Below are 24,965 nucleotides of genomic sequence, written 5' to 3'. Positions count from 1 at the left end.
GGGGTTTGTGTGTGTTGGGGAGGAGAACAAAAGAAGGATCATTATTGTGTTTCTTTTCTTAATGGACGACGAGGAGAACTCCTCTTTTTTGGGTCGGTCACGTATCTTGTTCTCTTTTCCATGTATTTCCAGCTACAGAAACTAATTGTACAATTATCATTAATTGCTAACATTATTCCCCGTAAGGTGTACAATTATCATTAATTATCAACATTAAATACTAATTCCACGTGCAGTATTTATTTTCTTAAAATGGATGGTTCCGTTGAGTCTCTTCCTTCTTTCACCAAAGTCCTCTGCAACTTTTTTTCTTCCTCTCTCAAGGCCTCCAATTATTGAAAGAACTGGTTATCTTGTTTCTAGGTAAAATCTTGAGTTCGAACGCTAGTTGATTTGTCCCAGACTATACATAGGACCGAAAACTCAGTGAGGCGTGGTAGTTCAACGCCGGAACTGCAAAGCAAGATGAATGATTTCTTTTTTGGTGTTGAACGGGAGGCTTTGGTGCTCTGGAGATTCAAGAGCTTGTAACTTTCAACAAGACTGAAGCGCAAGATAAAAACCATGAGATATGCACACCAAATGTTTGAAATGCAAGCAAGGCCTATAAAGATGAAAAGAATGCAATGACATTAGAATTTGGAGGTGAAAGGACTTGTGAAGCGCATCGCAGCGATACACTGATGAGATAGAAACACGGAGAAAAAAAATTGTTATGATTTGCATATAAGAACGTATTCGATGAATATGTTTGCTTGATCCATGGAACTATTTTTGGGATCTAATAGAAGTTTGAGAAGTTAAAGGGATGCTTAATGTTGGTAATTAATGATGACGGCACAGTTGGCACCAGCTTTGACAACTGGAACCGGAGCTAGACTTGGGTCGGTCATCAATTCAGGGAGATGCAGAAAGTTAACCTGCAATCTCTACAAGAATGGGAGAATGAAACTTTGTCCAACCAAAAAAAGGAAAAAGGCACAATTGCCCCCTGGACTTAGTAGTCAGTTACTAGAGTATTACTACTAATACTAATGTTTATCTTGCGGCGCCAAGCACGCTAGCGTCTTCCCGTCATTCTCAGCCCGTCTCTATCATTTGGTCGAGATTTCATTTCCTCCATTTTCTTCCCTTAAACTCAACGATACGCACATGTATATGTAGCCAAAAGCCATTACTGCCGCACTTAAAACCGTAGAGGTACGTCACTCCAGTACAAGTCGCCTCTTTTTCCACCTGCATGCTAATGCCATTCATTGTCTCTATATTTCAAGCCTCTTTTTTTTTTCCCTTTCTTTCTACAATGTTATGTATAATTCCAATCTATCTGCATTGGCTTACGAACGTGAACGAGTGAATTTATCCAATTGAACTTTATTGCAAATTGTATGTGAATCGATGATATATGGCTGCATAACCTCGCGAGTGTTCTGATTTTGATTATATGCGACGCAGCAGTATATTATAGATAGATCATACAAACACAGAAAAACAAGGCTGATGATACCTTGTTTCGTCTGTTTAGATCATCTGAAAGCGCCAAAGCCATCGAGCCATTGGAATTTTGGTTTCTCGAAAGGTGAGTATGAAAGGATTAAATGCATTGGATTCAAGAGTCTTCAGTTTTATTTTTTCGGATCTGATGGTAAAATTTAAGCATTTTTATTTCTCTCTTTGCATAGCATAACCCAGATTTTAGTGATGTGGGGGCGCCAACGCAACTTGTACTCAACTTATAAGCGTATCTCGTCAAAAGAGCGTCTCAACGGCAACGCCTCAGAAGACAGCCTCGGTACATTTTTCTCTTTTAAGCTTTAGTAACCTTCAGCTTCAAAATCACAGAAATGGAATTTAATCCGTGCTCCTACTCAGTTGTATTCCTACCTGAATCCTGAAACCTCTAATTCCTTCTCATTGTTTGAGCGAAATTTGATATTGGGACATTTAGGCCGATCACCGAGTGGTGTCTTAAAAGAAGCTGGACTTCCCTCCTGGAAACGTTCCTTGCCTCATGTACTGGTGGCAACTCTCTCATCCTTCCTATTTGGCTATCACCTCGGGTATTTATACCGCCTCATCTTTCATGCTTTCTTATGCGTGATTTTGCATGATGATCACTTCTTTAATGCTGTTCTTTTTGTTCAGGATAGTTAATGACACATTAGAAAGCATATCTTTGGACCTCAGCTTCAGAGGAAGTACCCTGGCTGAAGGTAATTTCAATTCTTGGTCTTGAACACTACTGTTGTTTGACTAACTAACATTCTTGAATTTCCATCTCATGAGATTTTCTTGTTTATTCTTTTTAAACCCCATTTACAGGGTTGGTGGTGAGTACGTGTTTGGGAGGTGCTTTTGTTGGTTCATTATTCAGTGGCTGGACAGCAGATGGGGTTGGGCGTCGCAGGGCATTCCAGTTGTGTGCTTTACCAATGATCATTGGTGCTTCCGTGAGGTACATAAACATCTTATTGGTCTGTTGCTTGGCAATTGGAAAGCAATCGACCTTGACAAGTGATACTTAACAGTCATACTAAATCTATTTTTTGGCATTTCACAACGTTTAAAGATGGGTTCACCAAATGCTGGGCTAACCTAAATAGGTTGGCAAATTAGCTTTAATATCTCTGAATTTCCGTTGCACTCTCACATTCTATCTTATTATGTTGTAGATCATCTCGCTGTCTAGTATTCATGTCAATATGATAATCAGATAGACGGTCTTTAACTGCTTGTTAGTTCATTTTCAAACTTCCCATCTGCTTCTATATAATCAAATCTACCTTCCAGCAGAGGCCACAATCAAATCGTAAGGCTTTTGGAAATGTTTGTGTTTTGAAGATTAAGTGATCAACTTGGGTGATTCACCACCAAAAATGGAGCGGGGGTGTCACTACATTGAAAGAAACAGCATTGAGTTCTATTCCTTGTTCACTTACTTTTACTTTTGTTGTGGTATAATACATCAATTTGAATTGTACCATTGACGAGAGAGGTAAATACAATCACTAGGTATACCGTATGCCAATTACATCTAACTGACTCAATAAGATAGCATATGGAAACCTTGTCGATTCCTTTCTCTAAGGGACAAAATGGAGATATTCCCAGTATTGAGCTGTCAATCCTCAGTGGGCACTCTTTCAACTATAGATGTGTGGAATAGATGAGAATATAGTGCAATCAAACTAGTAGGCACCACTGACTCAAGCTGTAGAAAGGGCTTGACAATAGGAAATTTCTGTCTTATTTATGTGTGTGTGGTTTTTTTTTTTTTTAAATGTTTTCAAGTTTTATGATCATATCCTGTGTTGTTTGAACCTGAACTATGTTCCACAAACTTGCAGTGCAACCGCAACTACTCTTCGAGGCATGCTTCTTGGAAGGTTATTTGTTGGAATGGGGATGGGTCTTGGGCCTCCTGTAGCAGCTCTTTATGTGGCAGAGGTATCAAACAAGATGGTTTTGTACTTTTAAGGGAAGCTATTGCCAGACACTAATTATACTTATGGTTGATAAATCTGAGCAGGTTTCGCCAGCTTTTGTAAGAGGCACTTATGGGAGCTGCACTCAGATTGCAACATGCCTTGGACTGATGGCCTCTTTCTTTGTTGGGATTCCATCCAAGGAGCTCATGGGTTGGTAAGATGCTTCACATGAATGCTGAAACATGTCGTTTTGTTTTACAAGATCTGCCTTTCTGGTTTATCTACTTTTAGAGTGCCAACAGATTGTCCTTTTCGTCAATGGTGCCACAATGGGCAAGAAATTACGGGCTTACTTTATATAACTACCGGGTCAACTGAAAAGTTAATAGCGATGAATATTCACGGACAAAAATTTGTGTTTTTATCCTGAACAAGTTCTGCTATGATTATCTTTATTAGACTTGCTATAGCACCTGGCCAGAAGATTATTTGACATTCACTTTGTTAAGATTTTAGCGTTCTTATCTGTTTTTGGGCGCCAAGATTTTGTATCCATTTATCTAAAGCAGAAAGTTTGAACCATTTAATGTTTCCTCTTTCCTATGTGCAAGAGAAAGGTAAACAAACACATTTCCACTTTCTCCTTAAGCTTGAATAAACTAATAGTGGAAACCCATATGAATCTCATTTTTCTTGTTAAACCTATTTATCCAGTCTTGATTTTGTGTCAAAATTAGCTAAGACAATGATTAGAGATGTAGAGTTTTAATTAACAATTTAGTCTAATGACGTGCACAGGTGGCGAGTCTGCTTTTGGGTCTCTGCCCTTCCTGCTGCATTACTTGCTATTCTAATGGAATTCTGTGCTGAAAGTCCTCATTGGCTATTTAAGGTGCTCATACCCTTATATGAAATGCTATTGCAAGTTTTAATATCCTTAGGAATGTATTTGGTGAATTTGCAGTGATATTTTTTCAAAAATGCCCATACAATTAATCTTGTCAACCGTTATACATTGCTTTTAAAATCAACGCGATTTGTCTCTAAAACTGGGCAGCCTTCTATCCTAGTATTGATGTTGTCACTTTTAATATCCAACATGCAATGCATATAAATGTGGTGAAATTTAGTATTCAAAATACCAGCTAATAAATGTCTTCATCTGACCAAGATATGCTTATTTCTTTTTTATTCTCATACATTAAAACATGGTTTCTTGTTTTCCGGTGGATACAGCATCTGATAGTATTAACTGTGTATAGTTCATTGTTAAGGATGCTTTGTATCTTTCTCGTTCCCTTTCTCAAACATGAAATTTGCAAAAGATTAATTCTGCACATTGATGCAAAGACCATTTTTGTGTGCTTGATTATTTGTTTTATTAATAGTATCATCTTGGTTCGAAAATCCCTTCCAACTCTGTTCATTTTTAATCACACCTGCATTTGCCTCAGAGAGGAAGAATGGCTGAAGCTGAAGAAAACACTGAGAGGCTGTTTGGAGCATCACATGTTAAATATGCAATGGCTGAATTAACAAAGTCAGATAGGGGGGATGAGGTTGATACTGCTAAGTTTTCAGATTTATTTATTGGTCGTCATGTTAGAGGTACAATTAATTCTCTTGCTGTAATCTTTGTTAAGCATTTTTTCCCACTGACAAACAAAAATATCATTTTCTTGCTCTTTTACTAATTACACCATCACCTTCTGTTTTTGGCAGTGGTTTTTCTCGGTTCCACACTACTTGCCTTGCAACAATTGTCTGGGATAAATGCTGTATTCTACTTCTCTTCAACTGTCTTTACAAGTGCCGGTGTTCCTTCAGACATTGCGAATATATGTGTAGGAATTGTAAATTTATCAGGTACAGGAGTCTAATGCATTTAAACTATCTAAGTAGTTTAATGGCCTCTTCTCTAACCTCTGTAACTTTATCAGGCTCAATTATTGCTATGGTTTTGATGGATAAAATGGGAAGGAAGGGGCTTCTACTTTGGAGTTTCTCAGGCATGGCAAGTAAAATCATCCTCGCTTGTGCTTGATTCGTTGGATGTCATACCATTAGATTTTTAGAAGTCGTGATGATATTGCCATGGAGTGGGAGAGCTTCACAAAAAGCGCATGATTTAGTCGTGATGATATTTCTTGAACTCTAAAGTTGCTTATTTATGCAGGCAGTATCCATGGGTTTCCAAGTCATTGGAGCAAGTTCACTTCTGTCAGGCTCTGTAGTGCTTTACCTATCAGTTGGTGGCATGCTTCTGTAAGTAATTTTCTCAATAGCTGCTGTAGAAAAAAAGAAAAAAAAGCATCTAAGTAATGCGATGATCAGCACTTCACTGCACCTACCAATAATAAATGAGCAGTTTTTTAGCTTCCTTTGAAACTCCTCCAGAAGACCAGAGAGGGAATAGAAAATAAAATCTGTGATAATGAAAAAAGAACAGAAGTGTATGTAACTGCTAACCTAGTGGGAACTAAACATTGGTCTGGAACTAAACATCTATTTTAGTTTTTTTGTAAGAATCTTTGTGCTTTACAGTGTGATGAAGAGAACTTATCTTGTAAATGGACGGGAACTAAAAGCATTAAGTTTTTAAACAAGTGTGTTTGGACAGTAAACCCCCGAAGCAGAGACTTCCTGTGGCTCCCCTTCCATGAGCTCCCTACCAAGAATGACCTGCGATCCTGTGCAGCGGCAGGATTATGGATTAAAAGATCATCAAAGACTGTAACCAGGAGCCAAAGACAACTGAATAACCCTTTTTGATTGTCAAAAAAAAAAAGCCATTCTGGGAGTTTTTTCCTACATGACCCACCAGCTGAAATTTTGAATTGCTATTTTTATTTGGAAGTAATGCACGAAATGTACGACTATTTTTCAGACCGTTTAAGATATAGTGTCCAAGTGCAGGTGACAAGCTGTTTTTTCTGATTGTGATGCTGTTTATTCAGGTTTGTGTTGACATTTTCTTTGGGTGCTGGCCCAGTCCCTAGTCTGCTGCTGTCGGAGATACTTCCAGCCCGAATTAGGGAAAAGGCCATGGCTGTCTGTATGGCCGTGCATTGGGTAATGATGCTCTCACCTGTTACACATATGATTGTTCATGCTCTGCTTTGTTGTTTTTTCAATGGGAATGCTGTTAAGAAAGCTTTTGCTCACACTGCTCTGTTACTTCGCTGACGGTAAATTTCAAGAATAATTTGAAGCATTTTTATGTATGATCATAGTTGGCATTTGCAGTAGCTGTGGCTTCATTTAAGTTCGGTACTTAATTGTTTCTTAATGTATAATCAGGTCATAAATTTTTTTGTTGGTCTGCTGTTTTTGCGGTTACTGGAGCAACTTGGCCCACAAATTCTCTACGCGTCCTTCGGCATCTTTTGCTTTGTCGCAGTAGTCTTTGTGAGGAAAAATATTGTCGAAACAAAAGGGAAGACGCTTCAAGAAATTGAGATGGCATTTCTTCCAGCTGATTAGTGGTGCTGCGGCTGATTTATCTGCTAAGGTATCTGGTACTGAAATGCAATTGGATATCGATTTCTAAAGCAAAACTAATTTAATTTTCTTTGCAGCACAAGGGTTCTATAATTATGGGACATTAGCTTCAAGAGAAATTTGAGCAATTACTGATCAAATGCTAGTCAAAATATGTAGAATTTATTCTTATTTTGTGGTCATTTCACTGTTATTCTGCAGAGGTGTATGGCTAGAGGACATTCGGGAGAGAGAACAATCCGAAGCATACACTTCACTTAATGGCGTGATCCTGCAATACTCTCGTATAGTGCCTCGTACATTCTGTGAGCAAATAGCAAGACCTCTCTGCTGCAATTTTTAGCAACTATTTTAGAGTTAGCATAACCTTGTATCGTTATTAGATTAGATGCAATATTTGCCGCAGTTAGAAATTGGTTCAAGTGCAGGTGGTGTGCTGTGCTGTGCTGCAGCAGTTAGAAATTGGTAGGAATAATGATTGCATCAATTAATGGGGGCGATTACTACGCTCAGAAGGATTCTTCTTTTGATTTCACTTCATACCAGTCCCAGTTTCGCTTGCGTTTCCTTTTTTATCTTCCATATGGCTTGACTGCCTGCTGAAAACTTTTTAACCTGTATCTGACGAAGAAAAATAATTCTATTGGAACGTCGGGCATGGTAATTTTTCGCTTAATAATTAAGACGGCAATCCCCGCCATAAACCCAGCTTCTAGAAAACGGGGAAATTTCTAGTTTTATGTGCTTTGTCGCTGGTCCAACTGGCTGGATTTGACAGGAAACTTGGACTGAACTTCCAGTCAGAAATTGTTTCCATATTTTTCGGCTACCGATCACTTTCTAGCTCCATATTCTATAATCTATCCATCGTGAAAGATATTATTGTACATCACATTGACCTTTACAAATCTGTAAATTTCCCAAAAGAAAACAAAAAAGGAGTTTTCGACGACTTGTTCCGAATCCGAATGAAGAAGGCCGCCATCCAAAGAATGAAAAAATGAAAAAAAAATAAAAGTCAAGAAGATAGGCATTGGCACATGCTACTAATGAGCGTATGATAAATATGTGAAAGCATTTGGCAAATGGGAAAAGTTTCGGTATATTTCTCGTTTCATAGTGAGCAGAATTTAGGTGACCAAATGGGAAAAGTGGAAGCCACAGATGTAGCAGTAGAAACTGATCCAAAACAGGGAGGAGAAGCAGTGGTCTCATTTCCTCCGGTAGCACAAGCAGGAGGAGTGTCGCTTGCACCGCCTACTTTCGTAGGAAGCCCATGGAGTACAGGCTTGTTCGACTGCCATGAAGACAAAACAAATGGTAAACGCTCTTTCTTGTTTATTCTCTCCATTTGTTCTTAGTAACTGAAGATAAACCAGATTAGAGTCAATCTCAAAAGTTATAGACCAGATATATGATATATCATTGTCCAGAAGCTCAAGACATTTGGACTTCGTGTTTAGAATGGAATGAATAAACTATATATATATATATATATATATATATATATATATATATTTGGCGGTAAAGAACTGGACGGTAACGATGGAGAGGGCAAGCGATGGTTGGGGATGGGGTTGTGGCCTGTTAGAAACCAAGGCTTATGGGAACATGCGAAATAAAGTCCTTTGAATCACTCTGGAAAGGTATTTCACCACGGGAATTTCAATTTCTTAACAAACTACAATATGCACAGAAAGAAGTTCAATTAGGATGAAGATTGCATGAATTGTGGTTTCTGGACAAATATTTCTTGGTGGACGGTTCCGAAAATTGAAGCTGGTTGATGTATGGTAGTCAATAACCATGATTATTTTACTGACAAGAACGTTGATTACTAACAGTCAGAAACACTATCACAAATTTGTAATTCGTGATTTCTCTGTCTGCTGCTTCTTTGATGATTGATGATGAACTCTAGATCTGATCTTTACATATTTCTCCTTCCTCACTTTAAAAATGATCTGATATTATTTGGCAGCCGTTATGACTTCATGCTGCCCCTGCGTGACATTTGGTCAGATTGCAGAAGTCCTAGATGCTGGAGAACTGAGTATGGCCTCTGTTCTTGGGTTCTGATTTGACTGAGTCTTTAAAATTTAGGCAAACTAAGCTCAAGCTGATTCATGTTTGATTGATGGTTGCAGCTAGTCCTGTGGGCACTTTCATTTACCTCTTGATGATGCCTGCTCTCTGCTCTCAATGGATCATGGGGTCCAAATATAGAACAAAACTGAGAACCAGATATGGTCTAGTTGAAGCACCTTATCAAGATGTATTCTCTCACATCTTCTGCTCCTGTTGTTCACTTTGTCAGGAATTTCGAGAGCTCAGGAACAGGGATCTTGATCCTGCTTTAGGTACTTCTACTTTCGATGTATGAGAATATATTCTGAGCATTGGTAAACTCAGCATAGCATGGACACTAGTCACAACTCACCAACCTGTTTAGTTCATTTAGCAACTCTAATATCGTGGTGGTAACAACCTGGGAAATTGCTTTGCAGGCTGGAATGGAATCCTCGCTCGACAACAAGGAATGCAGTATGGATATCCACATGCAACAAATCCTCCCTCTGTTCAGTCCATGTCCAAGTAAAGATTGTCAGATTTCATTGTTTGATACATTGTTGACTCTGAATTCTCTACCATAAGAAAGTCTACGAGTTGTGTGTGTGCAAGTGCGTGTGTGAACTGTAAACAGAATAAGGTCGGTCTAAGCGTGAAAGTGTAAATCCTTTTGCAGTAAACATTTGTGTTGTTTGTTACAACTTGGAGGCCGGCTCTTTTTACCAGCAGACAAACTATGGATTAACGTCCCTTTAGAGCTCGTTTCGAGTTGATTTGAAACCTTGCTGGCTAAGAAATTCTCGTCTTTCATTGAACTCTAAAAAGCCAAACTGAAGCATTAGAAGGATCTCAACCAATTCTAACTCTAATGGATGAACAAAGACTGCTTTGACATTTTCCACAGGAGAGCGCGATTCTTCCACCAAACCAAGTCGTCAACTGGAAGATACCCACCTTTACTTCTAGCACCACGCTTTAATATCAGAAGGCGTTAACTTTTAAGCCCTTATAAATCGCGTCATCTGTGCCATACGTACAACAAAATTACAAAACTTCCGCGCCTTGTAATAGTAGTAACGAGTAAGGTACGACCCATATACAATTCGCCCTCACATGAACCTCAGGCTGGTGGCTACCACCAAAACATTAAAATCCTAAACTCCCATCAATTGCCACATTAAAAAGTGATTTTGATCAAAAAATTCAGGCGGGTGCGTAGTACACCCGTTTGGTTCGGTGGTGATTCAGTTCCTTCCGAGTTATTCTGAACTTTCTTAAGTCCGCCCCCTCCGCCTAGTGTAGGAGACCCTGGAAAAAAAAAATAAAAAGAACCTCTTTATGGGATGCCATATATACAACAGAAATAGAGGCCTCGAAGGCCTTTTATCAGCATTTATAAATTGTCAATTTTAGCAATTCTGATTTTTGCTTTAAGTTAACAAATTTAGCATTTTTATACCTTATATTAGCAATTTGTTTCATATTGTTTCGAATCAGTTGAATATCAATAAATTTTTCTTTCCATTCTATAAAATAAAAAAAGGACTTAGGTACCCCTAATCTGTTTCCGTTCACTAAAATCCTCTCCTTCATCGAGGCATTTTAAAGACTTTTTATTCCAAAAAAAAAAAAAAAGCTATTAAATTTTGTTACTAGTTTTTAGCTGATATGAATAATGTACTTCAAATTAATCGTGTGAGGTATTTCAATGCTAAGATTAGTTATGTTTATCTGAAAAATGCTGATCACAGTTGAATGTGCAAATCATAGTAAGCCACAAACTCAACCCGTCCTAGTTGCAATTATACGTCTTAAGAACGCTCTGCCTCAAGAAAGAGGCTAGACACTCGCATGAGGGGGCCTCTGCAGTTGATTCTTTCCTGTTCAGCTCAATTATTGTAATTTTTACAATTTTGACGTAAATTTGTAGAATTCTGATGTAATAATGAATCTATATATCCAAAAGAAAGTTGTTAATTTAATTATTCATTTTCTCTTTCCCAGGCAGTATGCTAAATGAAGAGAATTGGTGGGTCACTTAGATATTTGGGTTTTATCCATATTCACATCCAACTCTTCTCCAATCAAAATTTCTCACAATCTCTCTCTCTCTCCTAGCAACTTGGTCCATTTTGATAAATTTGAATTATTTTTTGTTTTTATTTTTCTTTCTATTCTATCAAACTATATATTTTTATTTATAAATACACTTTCTATTTTATCCATATTTATTAGCTTTATTTAGTGTTATTTTACTTGTTACTTAATTAATGTTGTCAGAAACTTAATATTTGTTTATGGAGAAAATATATTTTTGCATATCTGGTAGTTAATTAAACATAGATATATATTTTTAGGTTTTTAATCATGCAAAAATTTAATAACTAATTAAGAGATATCTATTAACCTGTTCGTATTCCTTGCATCTCTTATGAATAATATTATATTCAAATAAACATATGAATAAAAGTTTTCAAAGATTAATATGTTATCTGAACACTTAAATATTCATGTGTATGTAAGAATATTATTTTATTTTTTAAAATTATTTATGCTTCCATAAAATCACAACTAATAATAATACAAAAAATCATGCTAATGCACAGGTTAAAATACTTGTTAATTATATATGATTGGACAAAATTTAAATTTACACCAAAATTCTATTTTGTTCAAGAAAATATTATTTACACTCCCATTTTTGTTAATCAATTGCACAAATGGACAAGTTTGTTAATCAATTGCACAAATGGACAAGCTGGACAAAACTTCGAACCCGGACTCGTATAAAACCCCGCCTATGTTTTACGACATTTATGCAATTCGTTTATTGTCTCTTCTCAAACTCTCAACCAGCATATCCATCAAAGCTTCCAACCAAACCTCCCCAAAATATTACTGATGTGTTGTAATCTACAATATCAACTAGAAGTAGTGTGAACAGTTCTTAAAGAAATGTGAACCAAAATTTCAGCAGGTTGTTCATCTGAACCTGTGGCGCGATTAGTTTGAATGAGTGAGCAGTGATGATATGGTGACAGTGGCCATAAATAAATTGAGCGGTAATTGCCGTAATTACTGTTCCCACCTAAGTATGACTTCATTTAATCCCAAGCCAGCCTTCAACTGCCAGCTCCAGCTACTTGTTAGTCTCAGACGTCTTCCAAAAAATTCATCTTCTTCTTTTGTCAAGACCAGAATTTTATGTCCTCTGCCTCTTCTTCAAGTTTTTCGCGAAAATCCCACCAATCCCACTTCCCAAGTTCGGTTTCTTTCCTCCGGTAAGAGCCCTTTTCATAATCTAATAGCCTTTCGTTTGACTTATTAACTTATGACCTTCGTATTGTATATCATATGTTTGTAAGTACGTGTAAATGGGGTATATTGGACTCTGCTTTTGTTATCCTGTTACAATATCAGTTGTATATCAAAAAGGGGAGGTGTGGAAGGAGAAACAGGAAAGGGGAATGGGGACGGTTAGGAATTGAAGAAGGAATATTTGATTATCAAGCCAAAGCAGGAGCGGTAAGGAACTTATGGAATACATAAGTTCCGGTATTGGTGAATCAAGTTTTGAAATTTTTGGGGGCTTTGGACTAGTTTTGCTTAAGTAGGAGAAAGTAATTTTTTTCCTCTTTGATGGTATTGGTATTTCATGACAATGGTCTCTCTGAAACTGCCTGGAACTCTTGAAAGATGTTGCAGCTAAAACTGCAGCTCACTTTTCTCTTCTTCCTCCTGTTGTTAGCACATCAACTGAGCTTGATCAGTCACATAACGGAGAGCTGAATGTTATTGAGCGGGTACAGGGAATAGAAAACTTTAGTGAGATCGAAGGTGTTTGCCTTTGGTTTTGTGTATGTTTACGACAAGTTTAAATGCTCAAATTACAGTATTCTCTTTGCTGACTTTCATGTCCAAATGTAGATGAGAAACCGGCATTAATACTGTACACTAGCGGCACAACAGGTAAACCAAAAGGAGTTGTTCATGCACACAGAAGCATCTTGGCTCAGGTATTTTTATTACTTGCCTGTCATTTATATTGTGTGTACTTGGTCTAAAACAAAATGAAATGGGAAAATGTTCTTTTAGTTTTTCCAATTACTCTAGACCTTTCCTTAATCTGGAAAATGTCAGACTTTTGGCAGGGTAAGATGTGCTTGTATGGTGAATATGCGTTATAATAAGACAACAAAAATTGATTGCCATGCAATGCTCTTCTTTCACGTACAAGGCAGAGCAATATGTTGTCAATTTTACTTGCATAATGCAAAATGCTTGCTGTCAACTCTTTCTTTCTAAAGTGTGCTTTTTGGAAGTTGGAACTGTTAGGTTTTGACTGAAGCGTATTTCCTTTTCATTGCACTTCTGTTTCACCTTGAAATAATCATTACGATGGTTTGCTTAATTTCAGGTTCAAATGTTGGCAAATGCTTGGGAGTACTCACCTATTTGCTTTTCCCATCTCTTCTCCTATTTGCTGGGTTGATATGCTGTATAAGTTCGATGAAATGTTGGTTATATGTCTAGCCTTAACTTCTACCAACATGTGCACGGCCTTTTCAATGCTTTGCTTGCTCCTCTATACGCTGGTTCTGTGGTAAGTTCTTATATATTTCCACATGTTCAAAGTTGTAACGGAAATTATACTGCAAATTTATGCTATAACTTTCCTGCCAAAGAATCAATAATGTCTTGTTGCAGCACTTGTGATATTGCTTGTCCCTTTTTTTTTTTTAAAGGTGGAGTTCATGCCAAAATTTAGCGTTGGGGGAATTTGGCAGGGATGGCGGGAATCATATCCAAGAAAAGAGACAAAAGTTGATGATGCTATAACTGTATTTACAGGGGGAAGTGAGAAATATGCTGCTTATGTAATGTCATAATTCTATGTCTCTAGGTGGTTATAAATAACCACGTTATTTACTTATATTCTCAGGATGGTTCCTCATGAGGCAACAATAATTATACCTGTTTGAAGTCATTCAATATACCTGTAATTTCCGGAGAGCTTTTGTCATTTTAATGGTGTAGTTCATGTTTTCCCTTTGCATGATGCAGGTTCCAACTATGTATACACGATTAATACAAGGTTATGAAGCTATGGATCCTGAGTTACAAGGGTTCTATAATTATGGGACATTAGCTTCAAGAGAAATTTGAGCAATTACTGATCAAATGCTGGTTAAAATATGTAGAATTTATTCTTATTTTGTGGTCATTTCACTGTTATTCTGCGGAGGTGTATGGCTAGAGGACATTCGGGAGAGAGAACAATCCGAAGCATACACTTCACTTAATGGCGTGACCCTGCAATACTCTCGTATAGTGCCTGGTACGTTCTGTGAGCAAATAGCAAGGCCTCTCTGCTGCAATTTTTAGCAACTATTTTAGAGTTAGCATAACCTTGTATCGTTATTAGATTAGATGCTGTATTTGCAGCAGTTAGAAATTGTTCGGAATAATGACTGCATCAATTAATGGGGGCGATTACTACTACGTTCAGAACAGAAGGATTCTTCTTTTGATTTCACTTCATAACAGTCCCAGTTTCACTTCCTTGACTGCTTGCTGAAAACTTTTGTACTTGTATCTGACGAAGAAAAATAATTCTATTGGAAAGTCGGGCATGGTAATTTTTTGCTTAATATTCCAGTAATTAAGACGGCAATGCCCGCCATAAACCCAGCTTCTAGAAAACGGGGAAATTCCAAGTTTTATTTGCTTTGTCGCTGGTGCAACTGGCTGGATTTGATAGGAAACTTGGACTGAACTTCCAGTCAGAAATTGTATATTTTTCAGCTACTTACCCATTACTTTCTAGCTCCATATTCTATAATCTATCTATCGTGAAAGATATTATTGTGCATCACATTGACTTTTCGACGACTTGCTCCGAATGAAGAAGGCCGCCATCCAAAAAATGAAAAAATAAAAATAAAAAAAATCAAGAAGATAGGCATTGGCACATACTACTACTAAAGAGCGTATGATAAATATATGAAAGCAGTTGGCATGCCATCTACTTCCAGCATATTTCTCGTTTTGTGGTGAGCAGAACGAGAAAGATATAAAGCATCCTTAACAATGATCGTGACTTTAAAATTTAAAGTGGAAGCCACAGATGTAGCAGTAGAAACTGATCCAAAACAGGGAGGAGAAGCAGTGGTCTCATTTCCTCCAGTAGCACAAGGAGGAGGAGTGTCGCTGGCACCGCCTACTTTCGTAGGAAGCCCATGGAGTACAGGCTTGTTCGACTGCCATGAAGACAAAACAAATGGTAATCGCTCTTTCTTGTTTGTTCTCTCCATTTGTTCTTAGTAACTGAAGATAAACCAGATTAGAGTCAATCTCAAAACCAGATATATCATTGTCCAGAAGCTCAAGACATTTGGACTTCGTGTTTAGAATGGAATGAATAAACTATATATATATATATATATTTTGGCGGTGAAGAATTGGACGGTAACGATGGAGAGGGCAAGCGATGGTTGGGGATGGGGTTGTGGCCTGTTAGAAACCAAGGCTTATGGGAACATGCGAAATAAAGTCCTTTGAATCACTCTGGAAAGGTATTTCACCACGGGAATTTCAATTTCTTAACAAACTACAATATGCACAGAAAGAAGTTCAATTAGGATGAAGATTGCATGAATTGTGGTTTCTGGACAAATATTTCTTGGTGGACGGTTCCGAAAATTGAAGCTGGTTGATTATTTTACTGAAAAGAACGTTGATGACTAACAGTCAGAAACACTATCATAAATTTGTAATTCGTGATTTCTCTGTCTGTTGCTTCTTTGATGAATGATGATCAACTCTAGATCTGATCTTTACATATTTCTCCTTCCTCACTTTAAAAATGATCTGATATTATTTGGCAGCCGGTATGACTGTATGCTGCCCCTGCGTGACATTTGGTCAGATAGCAGAAGTCCTAGATGCCGGAGAACTGAGTATGGCCTCTGTTCTTGGGTTCTGATTTGACTGAGTCTTTAAAATTTCACCAAACTAAGCTCAAGCTGATTCATGTTTGATTGATGGTTGCAGCTAGTCCTGTGGGCACTTTCATTTACCTCTTGATGATGCCTGCTCTCTGCTCTCAATGGATCATGGGTTCCAAATATAGAACAAAACTGAGAACCAGATATGGTCTAGTTGAAGCCCCTTATCAAGATGTATTTTCTCACATCTTTTGCTCCTATTGTTCACTTTGTCAGGAATTTCGAGAGCTCAGGAACAGGGATCTTGATCCTGCTTTAGGTACTTCTACTTTCGATTTATGAGAATATATTCTGAGCATTGGTAAACTCAGCATAGCATGGACACTAGTCACAACTCACCAAACTCTTTAGTTCATTTAGCTACTCAATATCGTGGTGGTAACAACCTGGGAAATTGCTTTGCAGGCTGGAATAGAATCCTCGCTCGACAACAAGGAATGAAGTATGGATATCCACATGCAACAAATCCTCCCTCTGTTCAGTCCATGTCCAAGTAAAGATTGTCAGGTTTCGTTGGTTGATACAATGTTGACTCTGAATTCTGTACCACAAGAAGTCTACGAGTTGTGTGCTTGTGAACTGTAAACAGAATAAGGTCGGTCTAAGCGTGAAAGTGCAGATCTTTTTGCAGTAAACATTTGTGTTGTTTGTTACAACTTGGAGGCCGGCTCTTTTTACCAGCAGACAAACTATAGATTAACGTCCCTTTAGAGCTCGTTTCGAGTTGATTTGAAACCTTGCTGGCTAAGAAATTCTCGTCTTTCATTGAACTCTAAAATGCCAAACTGAAGCATTAGAGGATCTCATCCAATTCTAACTCTAATGGATGAACAGAGGCTCCTTTAACATTTTCCACTGGAGAGCACGATTCTTCCACCAAACCAAGTCGTCAACCGGAAGGTACCCACCTTTACTTCTAGCACCACGCTTTAATATCAGAAGGCGTTAACTCTTTTTTTTTTTTTTCAACAAACGAGAAGGCGTTAACTCTTAAGCCCTTATAATCGCGTCATCCGTGCCATACGTACAACAAAATTACAAAACTTCCGCGCCTTGTAATAGTAGTAACGAGTAAGTTACGACCCATATATAATTCGCCTTCACACTGTGATGAAAAAAAATATATATATATATAATTCGCCTTCACATGAACCTCTTTATGGAACCACCAGCTTTGGGCTGTTCGCCACCACTAAATCATTAAATCTTATTGGAATCCTAAACGCCCATCAATTGCCACATTAAAAAGTGATTTTAATCAAAAAGTTTAGACTGGTGCGCAGTGCATCCATTTGGTCCGGTGGTGATTCAGTTTCTTCCGAGTTATTCTGGACTTTCTTAAGTCCGCCCCCTCCTCCTAGCGTAGGAGACCCTGGAAAAAAAAAATAAAAAGAACATCTTTATGGGATGCCATATATGCAACAGAAATAGAGGCGTCGAAGCCCTTTATCAGCATTTATAAATTGTCAATTTTAGCAATTCTGATTTCTGCTTTAAGTTATCAAATTTAGCATTTTTATACCTTATATTAGCAATTTGTTTCATATTGCTTCCGAATTAGTTGAATATCAATAGATTTTTCTTTCATTCTATAAAATAAAAAAAGGACTTGGGTACGCCTAATCTGTTTCCGTTCACTAAAATCCTCTCCTTCATCGAGGCATTTTAAAGACTTTTTATTCCAAAAAAAAAAAAGCTATTAAATTTTGTTACTAGTTTTTAGCTGATATGAATAATGTACTTCAAATTAATCGTGTGAGGTATTTCAATGCTAAGATTATTATGTTTATCTGAAAAATGCTGATCACAGTTGAATGTGCAAATCATAAGTAAGCCACAAACTCAACCCGTCCTAGTTGCAATTATACGTCTTAAGAACGCTCTGCTTCAAGAAAGAGGCTAGACACTCGCACAAGGGGCCTCTGCAGTTGATTCTTTCCTGTTCAGCTCAATTATTGTATTTTTTACATAAATTTGTAGAATTCTGAAGTAATAATGAATCTATATTTTGTTAATTTAATTATTCATTTTCTCTTTCCTAGGCAGGATGCTAATTGAAGAGAATTGGTGGGTCATTTAGATATTTGGATTTTATCCATATTCACATCCAACTCTTCTCTAATCAAAATTTCTCACAATCTCTCTCTCTCCTAGCAACTTAGTCCATTTTGATAAATTTGAATTATTTTTTGTTATTATTTTCCTTTCTATTCTATCAAACTGTATTTTTATTTATAAATACACTTTCTATTTTATCCATATTTATTAGCTTTATTTAGTGTTATTTTACTTGTTACTTAATTAATGCTGTCAGAAACTTAATATTTGTTTATGGAGAAAAAATATTTTTGCATATCTGGTAGTTAATTAAACATAGATATATATTTTTAGGTTTTTAATCATACAAAAATTTAATAACTAATTAAGAAATATCTATTAACCTTTTCGTATCCCCTGCATATCTTATGAATAATATTATATTCAAATAAACAAATGAATAAAAGTTTTCAAAGAGCCCGCCTGTGTTTTACGACATTTATGCAATTCGTTTATTGTCTCTTCTCAAACTCTCAACCAGCATATCCATCAAAGCTTCCAACCAAACCTACCCAAAATATTACTGATGTGTTGTAATCTACAATATCAACTAGAAGTAGTGTGAACAGTTCTTAAAGAAATGTGAACCAAAATTTCAGCTGGTTGTTCATCTGAACCTGTGGCGCGATTAGTTTGAATGAGTGAGCAGTGATGATATGGTGAGAGTGGCCATAAATAAATTGAGCGGTAATTGCCGTAATTACTGTTCCCACCTAAGTATGACTTCATTTAATCCCAAGCCAGCCTTCAACTGCCAGCTCCAGCTACTTATTAGTCTCAGACGTCTTCCAAAAAATTCATCTTCTTCTTTTGTCAAGACCAGAATTTTATGTCCTCTGCCTCTTCTTCAAGTTTTTCGCGAAAATCCCACCAATCCCACTTCCCAAGTTCGGTTTCTTTCCTCCGGTAAGAGCCCTTTTCATAATCTAATAGCCTTTCGTTTGACTTATTAACTTATGACCTTCGTATAGTATATCATATGTTTGTAAGTACGTGTAAATGGGGTATATTGGACTCTGCTTTTGTTATCCTGTTACAATATCAGTTGTATATCAAAAAGGGGAGGTGTGGAAGGAGAAACAGGAAAGGGGAATGGGGACGGTTAGGAATTGAAGAAGGAATATTTGATTATCAAGCCAAAGCAGGAGCGGTAAGGAACTTATGGAATACATAAGTTCCGGTATTGGTGAATCAAGTTTTGAAATTTTTGGGGGCTTTGGACTAGTTTTGCTTAAGTAGGAGAAAGTAATTTTTTTCCTCTTTGATGGTATTGGTATTTCATGACAGTGGTCTCTCTGAAACTGCCTGGATACGGTAATGTGCTTTGAGCTTTTCTGCTTTAGCAATTCAATTATTAGGGCTAACAGGATGGAGGATATACTATATCGTGTAATTTGCCTGCATAGATCATGGTTGTTTCCTTTTAAAAATGCAGCATCAAGGAGTAATTTGCTGATGGAGCTGGTCAAAGCAGTTGCAAGCAAAGGGTCTCAAACAGGGCAGAGCATTGCCGTAAGATCTGAACAGAAAAGCTATAGTTACCATCAACTCATATCATCTGCTTGGAGGATTTCTACTCTGTTATGCAATGGTGGTCTGAAAACTGTGAGTTGAAAAATTGAACTGCTCTTATGGCTTTCAGTTTATGTGTGATTCTGGATAACTAGTGTATCGGTGCTCTCTAAGTTTCCTCTATTTCATCATGATTGCTTAGCAAGTTGGAAAAAGGGAATATTCCAATGATTTCATACTTGTACTGTGTCAAAGCAATACCTTTACCTCAATTCATATTTGTTTGATCTGAGGCATTCTAGTTTTAGAATCTGATCGTGGCACAAATAATTGGATTTTGACAGGCTGTGGATCTCAAAGGAAATAAGCATCTTGGTGGAATTAGGATAGGCATTGTAGCTAAACCTTGTGCCGAGTTTGTTGCTGGCATACTTGGAACTTGGCTCAGTGGAGGTGTTGCAGTTCCTCTTGCACTTAGCTATCCAGAGGCTGAGCTACTGCATGTTATGAATGATTCTGTTAGCTCCACTGAACCATCTAGTTCTCACGTATCTTTTTCTAGTTGATTTGATATTCTCCTGACTTTTTTCATTAAAAAAAAAAAAAACCTTTGATATATTTCATGAAGTCAAAGAAAGATTTTATTTTCTTTCTAATTTTACAGTCAGGTTTGTTGTCTAAGTGTGAAGTGTTTCATTTAAACTGATTAATGTACCTAGTGTAAGTTTTGGACTTTGCTTCCCTCTATTCGACTAGATTTTGAAGCATATCTGGCAATTATTTGATCTTCATTATTGTAGCTTTTTCTAGTTCTACTAATGATTTGTTGGCTATTAGCATATATAGTATGTGCAAAAACTTTTTTAAGTAAAAATGTAGCATTTGCCAAATTATTGTATTGACCTACACAAACTTGCGATTTTACTAGAATTGAAGAAATTTAAAAGTATGTTTTAGTGTGATAATCATTTGCTTTGACTATACAGTAAAATCTGTGTGTGAATGTGATTCTTAGGACGTCTCCATGATTTTGAGTACTGAAGATCATCAGGAAATCTTGAAAGATGTTGCAGCTAAAACTGCAGCTCACTTTTCTCTTCTTCCTCCTGTTGTTAGCACATCAACTGAGCTTGATCAGTCACATAACGGAGAGCTGAATGTTATTGAGCGGGTACAGGGAATAGAAAACTTTAGTGAGATCGAAGGTGTTTGCCTTTGGTTTTGTGTATGTTTATGACAAGTTTAAATGCTCAAATTACAGTATTCTCTTTGCTGACTTTCATGTCCAAATGTAGATGAGAAACCGGCATTAATACTGTACACTAGTGGCACAACAGGTAAACCAAAAGGAGTTGTTCATACACACGGAAGCATCTTGGCTCAGGTATTTTTATTACTTGCCTGTCATTTATATTGTGTGTACTTGGTCTAAAACAAAATGAAGTGGGAAAATGTTCTTTTAGTTTTTCCAATTACTCTAGATCTTTCCTTAATGTGGAAAATGTCAGACTTTTGGCAGGGTGAGATGTGCTTGTATGGTGAATATGCGTTATAATAAGACAACAAAAATTGATTGCCATGTAAAGCTCTTCTTTCACGTACAAGGCAGAGCAATATGTTGTCAATTTTACTTGCATAATGCAAAATGCTTGCTGTCAAATCTTTCTTTCTAAAGTGTACTTTTTGGAAGTTCGAACTGTTAGGTTTTGACTGAAGCGTATTTCCTTTTCATTGCACTTCTGTTTCACCTTGAAATAATCATTACGATGGTTTGCTTAATTTCAGGTTCAAATGTTGGCAAATGCTTGGGAGTACTCACCTAGTGATCAATTTTTACACTGTTTACCGCTACATCATATCCTTGTCTACAATATATATTCCTGTTGAACACCTATTGCTTGTGGCTGTCATAAAATTTGGCTTTTCCCATCTCTTCTCCTATTTGCTGGGTTGATATGCTGTATAAGTTTGATGAAATGTTGGTTATATGTCTAGCCTTAACTTTTACCAACATGTGCACGGCCTTTTCAATGCTTTGCTTGCTCCTCTATATGCTGGTTCTGTGGTAAGTTCTTATATATTTCCACATGTTCAAAGTTGTAACGGAAATTATACTGCAAATTTATGCTATAACTTTCCTGCCAAAGAATCAATAATGTCTTGTTGCAGCACTTGTGATATTGCTTATCCCTTTTTTTTTTTTTTCAAAGGTGGAGTTCATGCCAAAATTTAGCGTTAGGGGAATTTGGCAGAGATGGCGGGAATCATATCCAAGAAAAGAGACAAAAGTTGATGATGCTATAACTGTATTTACAGGAGTAAGTGAGAAATATGCTACTTATGTAATGTCATAATTCTATGTCTCTAGGTGGTTATACATAACCATCATAGATTATAAATAACCATGTTATTTACTTATATTCTCAGGATGGTTCCTCATGAGGCAACAATAACTATACCTGTTTGAAGTCATTCAGTATACGTGTAATTTCCAGAGAGCTTTTGTCATTTTAATGGTGTAGTTTATGTTTTCCCTTTGCATGATGCAGGTTCCAACTATGTATACACGATTAATACAAGGTTATGAAGCTATGGATCCTGAGTTACAAGCCATCTCTGCTTTAGCGGCTGGCCAGCTTCGTCTAATGGTAATCTCGTTTCCTTTACTTGTTTAAAACCTTGTGAAGTTGGACTCTGTTTGCTGTAATGAGTAGAATTCTTGAAACTGTAAACTTGTATAATGATTTTATGATATTCGATTTGCTGTTGATTCTTTTCATCTTCAAAATGATTAAAAAGTATGTAATTTTGTACCTCTAGATGTGTGGCTCCTCTGCACTTCCTCTTCCTATCATGCAGCAGTGGGAAGCCATTACTGGACATCGCCTACTCGAAAGATATGGCATGACTGAGGTAAGTAATTAACCTGTCGTCAACAGGTTTTCTGCTTCATGAATGGACTGCTGAATTTGGTTTCTGAAGAAATTCTCTATGCTCATACTGATGGCTCGATATTGCTAGTTTGTCATGGCTATTTCTAATCCCCTAAGAGGTGTAAGGAAAGGTGGAACTGTTGGAAAACCATTGCCAGGTGTGCAGGTTAGTGAGATTTCTCAGCTGTTAAATTTAATGTTGAAAATCTTGACCATACTTCCCAGATTTTAAGCTGACAGATTTTTGGGTTTCTGAATTTGGCAAATGTTATCCTGTGAATATGAATATACATCTGCATGATAGTGTGTTACTTGATGGTTATAAGTTTACTGATTTCAAGCTTTGTTGTAGGTCAAGATTCTCGCTGAAGATGGGAGTGATGATGACAAATCAGGGGTGGGTGAACTCTGTGTTAAGAGCCCTTCACTGTTCAAGGGATACTGGAAACTTCCTAAGGTAATTTTGCTTATGATCTATACTATTCTTTTTTGATGTGGTTGAAGTAAATCTTGTCTCGTACCATATCTCATTCCCTTAAGCCTGTCCTTTTAATGACTCCTTAGGTGACTGAGGAATCTTTTATTGATGGGGGGTTTTTCAAGACTGGAGATGCTGTTAGAGTGGATGAAGATGGATATTACATCATTTTGGGACGTGAGTATATGTTGGTGACCATTGAACTGTTTCTTGGTTTGTTGGGAAAATACCATTTGTAGAGTCAGCACTGATATCTACATTTATCATCCACTAGATAAACAGCTACTATAAAAAAGCCCGTCAAAGCTGTACCTTTTTCACCTTTTTTTTGGTAATGGTTTTGTTTACCTATGGAAGGCGTGATGAGGGCAAAATAATGCTTTTGAATTCTCTCTCTCTCTAGCAGAAGATAAACCGCATGACATTTGTGGTTTGCCTCTAAAAACTTTTCCTGTTTAATGTCTAAATTTGGTTGTCTGCATTGATCCTGTATTTTACGAAGTTTGTGGATACCTTTTACTAAAGAGGGTCTCATGTATTGTCTGTTTTTGAAATGGCCTTTCACACCAAAAATTTTCTTACAGGTACAAATGCTGATATAATGAAAGCTGGTGGATATAAGTTATCTGCATTGGAAATCGAAGCAGTTCTTTTGGAGGTTTCTGCTCATCTTAACTTTTATTTTTGATCTACCTAAATATGCTCCTCTTTTCATAATTGCACATTTTTATTTCCATTAAATTTCTTATGTGCAGCACCCGGTTATCTCAGAATGCTGCGTATTGGGCTTACCGGACAGAGACTATGGAGAGGCTGTGTGTGCAATTGTTGTACCTGATGCAGAAGTCAAAAGAAAAAGGGAGGAAGAGCTTAAGCCTGCCCTTAGCTTAGAGGAATTGTCAACTTGGGCTAAAGAGAAACTTGCTCCATACAAGGTTTGATCTGTAAAATTAACTTTATATACAGTCTATGTATGAGTTTTAGTTGCCATCTAAACAGAGTAACTCAGAAATCACGCCACATTTCAGGGTTACTGTTTCCTGTGCAATTAGGTTTATGTACTGGTTTAATTATTTGGGCAGCTTTATGTAGTACCTACTGTCTTCCTTATCTAAATTAACAATTTGAGTGTAAATATGATTCTTGTTTGACAAGAGTTTGATCTGTTTGTGGTGCTTCTAAGAATTATCAACTAGCATGAAGGATCTACATTATCTAACTCATGTTACTTCAACCGTCCAGCTACCTACTCGTTTGTTGCTATGGGAGTCACTACCTCGTAATGCTATGGGAAAGGTAAGTTTTGCAAATGATACCGAAAATTCTTTTGGCATCCTTCTCTTATTAAGTACTTTCATCATTTGCACTATTTAGTATTGGTTTTGTAGTGATTTTACCATTAAAAAAAAAGCTCATAAATTCTTAATTGATTTCAGGTGAATAAGAAAGATTTGAAGAGAAAATTAGCTGCTGATGTACAATAAACTCTTAGGGTTGCAAATGAAGAACAGGACGGAAACTGTAGATTGCAGTAATAAGCTGCTGCATTTCACTTTGCTCTTCTTGCTGTTTCAAGGTGTCTTTTATCAGAAGAATGGCTGCATAGGTGAACATCAGGAACAGTAAGAAGCTATTTGGACGTTATCTTTAGTTAATAAAAGCTGGAGATTCTACGCATGTACTGAGCTACCAAATTTAGGGCCTTTAAATTCTCCTAGTGTCACTACAGTGATTGAAGGAATCATTTCTATCTAAATTGATCAATCGATTGTAGGACAAGTAACCTTTTAATGTAATACAATTGCAAAAAGCTTTCAGGTAGCATAATACATCAACCTTTGCAAAGCTTACTACATTTACATTTGGTTTTCAGTGATTGAATTCTCATAAACTCCTCACGTTATTCTGCTCATCCTACCTACATAATCATCTAGTTATA

At 37.0% G+C, this 24,965-nt stretch overlaps 5 protein-coding genes across 11 annotated transcripts; all 5 read left to right on the top strand.

Annotated features, from left to right (window-relative positions):
• The first annotated feature begins 341 nt into the window (after window positions 1-341).
• LOC140004247 (probable plastidic glucose transporter 3) lies at window positions 342-7,469 on the top strand. 4 transcript variants are annotated; one of them, XM_072047101.1, is made up of 16 exons: window positions 342-1,200; window positions 1,526-1,579; window positions 1,693-1,792; window positions 1,949-2,060; window positions 2,146-2,213; window positions 2,323-2,455; window positions 3,348-3,447; window positions 3,530-3,642; window positions 4,227-4,320; window positions 4,883-5,036; window positions 5,151-5,294; window positions 5,369-5,446; window positions 5,609-5,693; window positions 6,386-6,500; window positions 6,729-6,939; window positions 7,131-7,469. In XM_072047101.1, the coding sequence occupies exons 3-15, from the start codon at window positions 1,702-1,704 to the stop codon at window positions 6,909-6,911; spliced, it is 1,470 nt and encodes a 489-aa protein (XP_071903202.1). In that variant the 5' UTR covers window positions 342-1,200; window positions 1,526-1,579; window positions 1,693-1,701; the 3' UTR covers window positions 6,912-6,939; window positions 7,131-7,469. The 4 variants fall into 4 exon arrangements, with proteins under 4 accessions (XP_071903202.1, XP_071903201.1, XP_071903200.1 ...); XM_072047100.1 differs by having other exon boundaries at window positions 1,683-1,792; XM_072047099.1 differs by having other exon boundaries at window positions 343-1,200; window positions 1,459-1,579; window positions 1,683-1,792.
• A 405-nt stretch (window positions 7,470-7,874) lies between these two features.
• LOC113742612 (protein PLANT CADMIUM RESISTANCE 8-like) lies at window positions 7,875-9,779 on the top strand. Its single transcript, XM_027270490.2, has 4 exons — window positions 7,875-8,249; window positions 8,911-8,982; window positions 9,077-9,289; window positions 9,437-9,779. Exons 1-4 carry the CDS (start codon window positions 8,015-8,017, stop codon window positions 9,526-9,528), a joined length of 612 nt encoding a protein of 203 aa, XP_027126291.1. The 5' UTR covers window positions 7,875-8,014; the 3' UTR covers window positions 9,529-9,779.
• Window positions 9,780-11,817: 2,038 nt separating this feature from the next.
• On the top strand, window positions 11,818-14,543 carry LOC113742615 (probable CoA ligase CCL8). Of its 3 annotated transcripts, XM_072047097.1 has the most exons (5): window positions 11,818-12,280; window positions 12,927-13,015; window positions 13,417-13,602; window positions 13,745-13,876; window positions 14,064-14,543. In XM_072047097.1, exons 3-5 carry the CDS (start codon window positions 13,525-13,527, stop codon window positions 14,163-14,165), a joined length of 312 nt encoding a protein of 103 aa, XP_071903198.1. In that variant the 5' UTR covers window positions 11,818-12,280; window positions 12,927-13,015; window positions 13,417-13,524; the 3' UTR covers window positions 14,166-14,543. The 3 variants fall into 3 exon arrangements, 1 of the variants encoding a protein (XP_071903198.1); XR_011813413.1 differs by lacking the exon at window positions 13,745-13,876 and having other exon boundaries at window positions 11,820-12,280; XR_011813412.1 differs by lacking the exon at window positions 14,064-14,543 and having other exon boundaries at window positions 11,821-12,280; window positions 13,745-14,022.
• Window positions 14,544-14,948: 405 nt separating this feature from the next.
• Window positions 14,949-16,776, top strand: LOC113742613 (protein PLANT CADMIUM RESISTANCE 8-like). Its single transcript, XM_027270491.2, has 4 exons — window positions 14,949-15,282; window positions 15,887-15,958; window positions 16,053-16,265; window positions 16,412-16,776. Exons 1-4 carry the CDS (start codon window positions 15,090-15,092, stop codon window positions 16,501-16,503), a joined length of 570 nt encoding a protein of 189 aa, XP_027126292.1. The 5' UTR covers window positions 14,949-15,089; the 3' UTR covers window positions 16,504-16,776.
• A 1,802-nt stretch (window positions 16,777-18,578) lies between these two features.
• Window positions 18,579-24,881, top strand: LOC113742609 (probable CoA ligase CCL8). 2 transcript variants are annotated; one of them, XM_072047095.1, is made up of 18 exons: window positions 18,579-19,009; window positions 19,391-19,417; window positions 19,539-19,708; window positions 19,960-20,133; window positions 20,631-20,820; window positions 20,911-20,999; window positions 21,401-21,472; window positions 21,630-21,680; window positions 21,826-21,933; window positions 22,165-22,263; window positions 22,436-22,528; window positions 22,637-22,714; window positions 22,901-23,005; window positions 23,113-23,203; window positions 23,611-23,684; window positions 23,782-23,961; window positions 24,269-24,322; window positions 24,463-24,881. In XM_072047095.1, the coding sequence occupies exons 1-18, from the start codon at window positions 18,760-18,762 to the stop codon at window positions 24,508-24,510; spliced, it is 1,953 nt and encodes a 650-aa protein (XP_071903196.1). In that variant the 5' UTR covers window positions 18,579-18,759; the 3' UTR covers window positions 24,511-24,881. The 2 variants fall into 2 exon arrangements, with proteins under 2 accessions (XP_071903196.1, XP_071903197.1); XM_072047096.1 differs by lacking the exon at window positions 19,391-19,417 and having other exon boundaries at window positions 18,586-19,009.
• Window positions 24,882-24,965: the final 84 nt, after the last annotated feature.

Source organism: Coffea arabica, chromosome 4e (assembly GCF_036785885.1).
Source record: "Coffea arabica cultivar ET-39 chromosome 4e, Coffea Arabica ET-39 HiFi, whole genome shotgun sequence".
In the NCBI taxonomy this organism is placed as follows: domain Eukaryota; kingdom Viridiplantae; phylum Streptophyta; class Magnoliopsida; order Gentianales; family Rubiaceae; genus Coffea; species Coffea arabica.
This window is presented reverse-complemented; position numbering and strand designations above follow the sequence as displayed.

Bases quoted from the DNA above. Each gene is read 5' to 3' on its own strand.
- LOC113742609 (XM_072047095.1), top strand. From the start codon at position 18,760: ATGGTGAGAGTGGCCATAAATAAATTGAGCGGTAATTGCCGTAATTAC. The intron at 20,134-20,630 runs GTTAGCTCCACT...TGTGATTCTTAG, and splicing joins TGCATGTTATGAATGATTCT to GACGTCTCCATGATTTTGAG. The intron at 22,264-22,435 runs GTAATCTCGTTT...TTGTACCTCTAG, and splicing joins CTGGCCAGCTTCGTCTAATG to ATGTGTGGCTCCTCTGCACT.
- LOC113742612 (XM_027270490.2), top strand. From the start codon at position 8,015: ATGGGAAAAGTTTCGGTATATTTCTCGTTTCATAGTGAGCAGAATTTA. The intron at 8,983-9,076 runs GTATGGCCTCTG...TGATGGTTGCAG, and splicing joins CCTAGATGCTGGAGAACTGA to CTAGTCCTGTGGGCACTTTC. The intron at 9,290-9,436 runs GTACTTCTACTT...ATTGCTTTGCAG, and splicing joins GGATCTTGATCCTGCTTTAG to GCTGGAATGGAATCCTCGCT.
- LOC113742615 (XM_072047097.1), top strand. From the start codon at position 13,525: ATGTCTAGCCTTAACTTCTACCAACATGTGCACGGCCTTTTCAATGCT. The intron at 13,603-13,744 runs GTAAGTTCTTAT...TTTTTTTTAAAG, and splicing joins CTCTATACGCTGGTTCTGTG to GTGGAGTTCATGCCAAAATT. The intron at 13,877-14,063 runs GTAATGTCATAA...TGCATGATGCAG, and splicing joins GTGAGAAATATGCTGCTTAT to GTTCCAACTATGTATACACG.
- LOC113742613 (XM_027270491.2), top strand. From the start codon at position 15,090: ATGATCGTGACTTTAAAATTTAAAGTGGAAGCCACAGATGTAGCAGTA. The intron at 15,283-15,886 runs GTAATCGCTCTT...ATTATTTGGCAG, and splicing joins CCATGAAGACAAAACAAATG to CCGGTATGACTGTATGCTGC. The intron at 16,266-16,411 runs GTACTTCTACTT...ATTGCTTTGCAG, and splicing joins GGATCTTGATCCTGCTTTAG to GCTGGAATAGAATCCTCGCT.
- LOC140004247 (XM_072047101.1), top strand. From the start codon at position 1,702: ATGTGGGGGCGCCAACGCAACTTGTACTCAACTTATAAGCGTATCTCG. The intron at 2,456-3,347 runs GTACATAAACAT...ACAAACTTGCAG, and splicing joins ATCATTGGTGCTTCCGTGAG to TGCAACCGCAACTACTCTTC. The intron at 6,501-6,728 runs GTAATGATGCTC...ATGTATAATCAG, and splicing joins TCTGTATGGCCGTGCATTGG to GTCATAAATTTTTTTGTTGG.